This window comes from Penaeus vannamei, chromosome 6 (assembly GCF_042767895.1).
Source record: "Penaeus vannamei isolate JL-2024 chromosome 6, ASM4276789v1, whole genome shotgun sequence".
In the NCBI taxonomy this organism is placed as follows: Eukaryota; Metazoa; Arthropoda; class Malacostraca; order Decapoda; family Penaeidae; genus Penaeus; species Penaeus vannamei.
Window position 1 is genome coordinate 26486820 of NC_091554.1, and position 7500 is coordinate 26494319.

Sequence of the window (7500 nt, forward strand, 5' to 3'; positions counted from 1 at the left end):
AGGGGGTTTTTTAACACCCTCACGAAAGTGTAAAGAATGTTAGACACATCATTGAGACTAGGTACAGAAATGGTCCTTCTTTTCAATTTTCCAAAATCATATATTTTCCCCCAAAAACTATTTTGGTTGGCCTCCATTAATTCTATCACTCAAACAGTCTCTCTTTCAAAGAAACTGAAGGGGATGGTGGAAGGTTTACCCATCTATCCATCAAAATCAATGAGACAATGGAAGTTTACAAGGTTCCTTAAATTATGTTGAAGTAATAAATTTGGGTCATCTGAGATTACGATTTTGAAGGAAGATCATTTTCTATTGAAACCCCAAATCAGTTGGTATGGTTTCCCTTCTCAGCTGGGGATCAGGACAACCATCTGGAATCAGTGATCCTTGGGTTTTCCAAACCCATCATTAACAATAATGATAGATGCTTCAGATTGGGGCTGGGGTTTCAAACCTTAGAAGGGTCTCAAGATTTTGGAAATGGACCCAGTTCCTAAAAAAACATAAATGTCAGGGAACTTCAGACTTTTAAAATTTGGGTCTACAGTCCACCCCCAATATTCTGTCAAGGAATAAGTTCTTTCAGATAATTCAGCAGCAGCATTGTATCATCCACCAAAAGGGCTGCTCGATCTTCAGAACTTCTTGAGTTTCAGTAACTACTGGAACTAACAGCCCCGTTAATAATATGTCAAAGGAATGGTTCCCTTTTTCCCTCTGTCCCAACATGCCTTCTTCCTTCAGCTGATCGGTGTTAACTGCTTTCCTTTTCGGTTTTTAACAAGCATAAACGCAAGGAATGGCTGCATAAAGGGCGTCTCGTCAGCCAAAGGGGCGCAGAAGGGGGCGGTACAACAACGGTCGCTCATCACCATTCTGCTCTCAGCACCTGGGGCCGGTCTCTCAGGGGTCAATCTACCCCCCAAAAAACCCCCCCAAACCCTTTCATTCCCCGTTCTCCCCCAAACCCCTTACATTCACATCTGGTGAGTGATTGGCAAACCTCATAAGCCAACCTAACCCAAAAAATTGTTTCCTGAAAAATTTTGGGCAGATGCCCTGTCCCAAAACGGGTTTAAAATAAATTTCCCTGGCAGAAAAGTTTAAAAAAACTGGTGGAGTTTGGACAAAAAATTTTTGTTCCCAATTCAACATAAATTGTTCATAATAAAGTCCTACCCACTACAGGGGGTCCAGATGCATTTTCAGTGAGTGGAATGGATAAATTACATTTCCTATTCTCCCCCCGAATAATGAAGATTATGCTTCAAGTGGTGTCTTACTTAAGGACACTTCAAGGACCAGTAAGTTTTTTCTCCCTTTTAGGTCAGCCATAGATGTCTGCCCCCCTTGCTGGCGTCCGCCCCATACCCTGGGGGACAAAGAATTTGAACTGTTCTCCAATTCATGGTGCATGAATCTTCACATGTGGATTTTCTCCAAAGCCCAATCTGGATACAAAATAAGGATTCTTTAGTAACAGACACCCCAAAAGGGGTTCCCCCAAACCTCAAGACATAAAAAGGGTTGGAAGTTATTCAAATCCTTTATAAAGAGAAAAAACAAAAATTCTGGCACTTTTTGCGTTTCCTTCTTGGCTTTCCAGTTAAGAATCTTTCAGGAGAAAATGAAAAAAATCATTTCTGTGTACTAAATTTTTCCCCGTAAAATAGGCATGGGTATGAAATACCAAGAAGTTCTTGTTAAAAAAAAAAAAAAAAAAAAAAAGAATGGCGTCCATTCCTTCTTTTTTAAAGTTGTTTTTCATTTTAAACAACCTAAATTCAGTCGAACTCATCCCAACAAATTCTTTGCAATCACTGTTTCTTATTACCTTTAAAATGGGGAATAAAAAACCAAATGGGCAGCTTTCAGATCTCACCCCTCTCTCCCCTGTTTAAAAGATACCTGAACTCTTTTACTTGTAATTCTGATAGCTTTGGTTAAAACACAAAATAAAGCTTACAATCCTTGGGATCTAGAAAAGCCTTTTAAGTGTTAAAAAGAAGCTTTCCAGGTCTAATCAAGTGAAAGCTGTGCATCTTCTATGCTTTTCTAAGATCCTGACTTGCAAAGGGTTTTAAAAGTCGGCCAGTGGGCTCATTTGTGAATAGGATTTTTTTTTTAACATTCCCCATGACAATGAATTTCACTTTAATGTAGTGTTTAAGGAATAAAAAAAATTCTTTAATTGGGGGGTTTTTCAAATAAACAGCTTCAGTTTAAAAATTTTGGGGTTCTATTCTCTAAAATTTTCCCCCATGTCAGAGTACCCCCATTCCTTGTCTTGTTTTATATCATACCTTTCCCCCCCCTTTTTTATTATGTTAGGAATGGATGTTAAACAAAGACAAATCTTCAGGTGTGATTCTTCATTGCTTCATGTTCAGATAATACTTTTACTTTTTTCTTTAGGATGATAAAAAAATTGTTTTTTTTTTTCTCCTTCTGTAGTTACCAGGCGCATTTTACCCCCCCTGCATAAGCCATAAAAAAAGTACAGAAATGTACTTTTTTTGCCAACTCAAGGGGGATGCAGTCAAAAAATGGATTTTCAATTCTTCAAATCTCCCGAGCCCAAATTGGCACAAGCATGATTGTGCAGACAGTTTATCGATCATGACCAGGTTCACACATAATGGGTATCAGGCTGTGGATCAGGGGGGGGATTTCTAAATCTTTTGATAGTAAATGGTCTGTTTATATGAAAAAAAATTACTCTCTAGTTTCTCGGGCATTTTCAAAACACTCCCCGATCGTAAACACATCTCCGTAAAACATTTCGGGGCCCAAAACCTCTCGTGGCCCCCTTATGTGGGGACCACTCAACTCATATACTTATAAATACCTTCAGGAGTGTGTAAATGTCACTTTGCCATGGGAAATCAATTAATGTGAAAAAGAAAAATACTGAGGATGCATATAAGGGAAAAAAAAAAATATGACTAATGTAAATAAGGTTGGCCCCTTTTCCAATGCATGAATGGGGAAACACTTGTGAAAAAAACTCAGCAAGTTTGATTTATCATAATTAAAATTTCTAACACATCTTCAAGTCTCTGAATGAAAATGCAAAATTCCATCATTATGACTTTTTTCCTCTAAAACAAAAAAATAATATTTGAAAAAATGTTCCAATATACAAACACACCTTTTAATACCTAATGTAAAATTACATTTAGCATTGGACCCCTTTTTATAATAATGTTAAGGGGACCGTCCCTGAGAATGGCCACCTTTCCCTATTATACATCAAAAAAAAAATATCGGTTAAGATAACTGGTTCTTTTGCATGCTATAGAGAAAAAAACCCGTTATATTAAAATTTTAAAGCTCCCCCATTGGGGGGAAACCCCCTAAAAAGTTGAAAAAAACCTTTTTTTTGGGATTTTCGGTACATCCCAACTATCAGAGCTCTTTCAGAATTTCCCCCAAAAATGCTTTTAGATCAACCCACCCCCTAAAGAAAAGGCCGAATTTTAATTTCCTTTTTTTTTTGGGGGGGGACAGCTTGACATAAAACTATTTTTGAATGCGTTTTCAGCATTAAAATTTTTTTTTTGTTAAGGGAAAATTCAAAAATCGGCCTTTTACATGGCTAGGGGCGCGGGCTCTATAAAGCAACAAACTGCATTTGGACCCCTGAAAATTACGTGAGTTGGGAAGTACCGAAGATTCAAAAAAAAAGGCCCGATGGGGGTTTTATTGGACCTTGCCAAAGTTCGTTTCTCTGTTTTTTTTCTCTGAATCTAATGATATTATTAAAAAAAAACGCATTTAGGGGCCAATGCAATGATTCCCAAATAATGGAATTTTCTGTTAAAGGGGGCGTATTCTGAAAAAGGGATGTCCTTTTTTTTTTTTTTTTTTTTTTTTTTCATTAAAGTTGTTTTTTCGTGTGAAAAGCTTAATAAATGCATTTTCCCTAAGACAACTAATCAAACCCCGATAAAAACCTTTTTTTTAAATATTTTTTATTTTCCTTTTTTTTCTTTATTAATTTTTATTTTGAAGAAATGGGGAACTGTGGATGGCAACATTAGTACAAAATCATTCATAAAAGTCCCATGAATACAACATGGTGGTTCAATTTTAGTTTTAAAACAAAAAATTTAGTACATTGAATTAGAACTTAAAATGTTGAATATTCCCCATGCCTCACACAGGGGGGGGGGAGATGGTCACTGGGTGTTTATAATTTTTTGGGGGATCATATGTACGTGAGCAAAACACAAAGTTAAAAAGATTAATCATCATCATTTAGTAGGCCTACATTGACTTTTATCTAAATAATAAAATTTTTAGTTATCCCCCCCTAATTTTTTTTGATAATTGTCAATATTAACAGTTTTAAAAGGGAACAAGTGTAAAGTTAATGATTAGCCTTTCACCCATTATCTTTACTAAGAAGTGCATAAAATCATGCAAGCCTATGTGTTGTGGGATATTTGCCAATTTATGGTGCCTAAGATTTGGTAACGTCTAAACATATTCATTTTTATCGGGGCAGGGGATCGATAGTTTTTTTAGCAGACGAAGACTATGATACAAGATCTCAAAATTCCATATAGTTTTTTTTTCAGAGCAGGTATTACTGATACTATCATCTTCAACATGAAATAATCTGTATCCCTTATACACCCAGTTTAAAATCCGCATTTAGGTAACATTGTATTGAATTGGTCTTTACGAAACACCAATTTCAAATAAATTTTAAATTCCCCGCTGTGATTCCAGTTGAGCGAAATGAAGGAAAACAATCCTTCCTTATAAGGCTATTTTTAAACATTAGTGCTTCGTATGTGATATACTTATATTCCCCAAAACTAAAACATATTACCAGGAGTCTCGATCAAAGCATATTTCGTTGTAAAAGGACCCCATTTTTTTTTAGATATTTTTCCCAAAAAATTTCGTCATAAATCACGGTGATATAATTTTTCCTGATATTGGTAAAAAAAATGTTCCTTGAAAATTCAGAATATATCTATCCAATTCAAAAATTAAAGCCTTATGCAGGGTGCCACAAAAAAAAATCCACATGGTGCCTGGGCCAATGCCTCCTCTCCGGGGCTGGGGACTGCCGCCAGCTGCAAGACACAATAGCAGGGGTTTTTCTTTTTTTTCCTCATCCATTCCTTTACTATACGCTAACTATTTAATTTAACCCCCTCCCCCCCCTCAGGGCGGCCCCCTTAAAGAAATTTTACTGGAATGTAACAATTTTTTCTTATCTTTGGGAAAATGCTTGATTTTTTTTTAAAATAGATATGAATATATATATGTGTGATCTCTTTCCCTCTACAAAATGTGTCATATATATATACTATATACATATATGCATAATACATACAATTCAGTATATAAAAAATATATAAGTATATGTATATGTACTGCATATCTTTTGGCTTGTGTATATATATAGGTACACCCACACACACACACACACACACACACACACACACACACACACACACACACACACACACATATATATATATATATATATATATATATATATATATATATATATATATATATATTATCATATATATATGTGTATGTATATATAAAAATATATATGCATATATAGATTAATAGATATATATATTATAGGGGAAATTTTTTATGTATAATTATATACATACATACATACATACATACATATAATAAAATTTTTGAGAGAGAGAGAGAGAGAGAGAGAGAGAGAGAGAGAGAGAGAGAGAGAGAGAGAGAGAGAAAAGAAAATATATATATATATATATATATATATATATATATATATATAAAAAAGAGAGAGAGAGAGAGAGAGAGAGAGAGAGAGAGAGAGAGAGAAGAGAGAGAGAGATAGGTATCAAATTTAAAACTTTTTTAAAAGGGGGTAATGATCAATAAAAGGTAATGATTCACCAGGGGTGATATAGAAACAGTTTTAAGTAAGACTCATTGTGTTGCTTCAGTTCAGGGATTTCTGTGATTGGTTGATTTTTCCCCGCTAACGCTGATTGGTGATGAGCCGTTTTCCCTTTGGAAATAAAACCCCCCGACACCTAGCGATAGAAAATTCGGTGGTTCGGTTACAGACCCCCTTTGTTTGGGGGTTTTAAAATAGGTCGTAAAGTCGCTAGTTAAGAAATCGTTGATAGTTTCGTAACTGTTCGGAACAGCGTTCGAGAGTTTGTAAACCCCGGCCCCCCGGGTAATCAGCAAGGTAACTTAGACAGCAGTAATTCTGACATTGGGTATGGGTGTGGATGTGGATGTGGATGTGGGTGTGGGTGTGGGTGTGGGTGTGGGTGTGGGTGTGGGTGTGGGTGTGGGTGTGGGTGTGGGTGTGGGTCTGGGGCTGGGACTGGGACTGAGACTGAGGCTGGGGCTGGGGCTGGGGCTAGGTCTGGGAATCGGGACGGGGCTAGGGATGGAGAAGGGGATGGGGATGGGATAGGTCTGGGGATGGGGATAGGGATGGGGAAGGGGAAGGGGAAGGGTGGGGTGGTGGGGCGGGGCTGGGACTGGGGCTGGGGCTATTGCTGGGACTAAAGTTGAGTATAGGGGACTGGGACTGGGACCAGGGCTGGGACTGAGGCTGGGGCTGGGGCTGAGGCTGGGGTTGGGACCGTGATTGGGATTGGGGCTGGGGCTGGGGTTGGGACCATGATTGGGATTGGGACTGGAGCTGGGGCTGGGGCTGGGGCTGGGGCTGGGGCTGGGGCTAGGGTTGAGTATAGAATTGGGGTTAGGGCAAACTTGTTGTCTTAAATATTTCTATCATCAACATAATGATAACATCATTATTAACCCTGGCCTATGATGTTTATACACCTCATGCCTCGCTAAAGGTGGGCTGGCTGTACACATCTTAGACCTAGCCACAAAGTCTAGACTGTTGTGTAATATCATATCATAAAAAATCTCTCCCCATCATGATAGGGTTAACAACTATACTACTAACATTTATGGTGTCAACAATAATGTTGGTAAAGAAACTTTTTCCAAAAAAAAATAAAAATAAGATAAAAGGTGAGGAGATTCCTTTGTGAAAAAAAACTTGTGTAGTTATCTATATTCAAACAAAATTGACAGAACAAAACTACAGTTGATAATACATGTACCCAGTAATTGGTCAATAAAATTACTTTTTTTGATTTATAAACTTCTTTTCTGAATTTCCTTTTAATAAACTGTATTCTGTCACAAAATCATAGTTCTAAAAGTAGCATATAACTGTTAGAACTGATCACGTATTACTCATAATTCTAGTGCATCAATTTACAATCCATCTGATATTTAATTTTTGTTTAACTTTCTGTAACAGGTCCTTTTCTATGTATCAAAGAATCATGAATGCTGTTTGAATGAAGTATCTACTTAACTATTTTTCAAAGTTCTTAGGACAACTATGAAAACATCTTACCTTAAAATCTCTGGCATTTCTGGAGCCCGACAAATGAACTTGTGTGCATATCCATATTTGGCATCAAAACCCACAAATTTGAT

At 37.0% G+C, this 7500-nt stretch overlaps 1 protein-coding gene across 3 annotated transcripts in view; it reads right to left on the bottom strand.

The window, feature by feature from the left end:
• The window catches only part of LOC138862022 (lysophosphatidylserine lipase ABHD12-like), a 58557-nt gene that overhangs the window by 19529 nt on the left and 31528 nt on the right, over positions 1-7500 (bottom strand). For all 3 annotated transcript variants that reach the window (XM_070122791.1, XM_070122792.1, XM_070122790.1), the window contains exon 9: positions 7418-7500. This exon is cut by the window's right edge and continues 45 nt beyond it. In XM_070122791.1, coding sequence (XP_069978892.1) covers positions 7418-7500 — 83 coding nt within the window. The remainder of the gene's footprint in view (positions 1-7417) is intronic.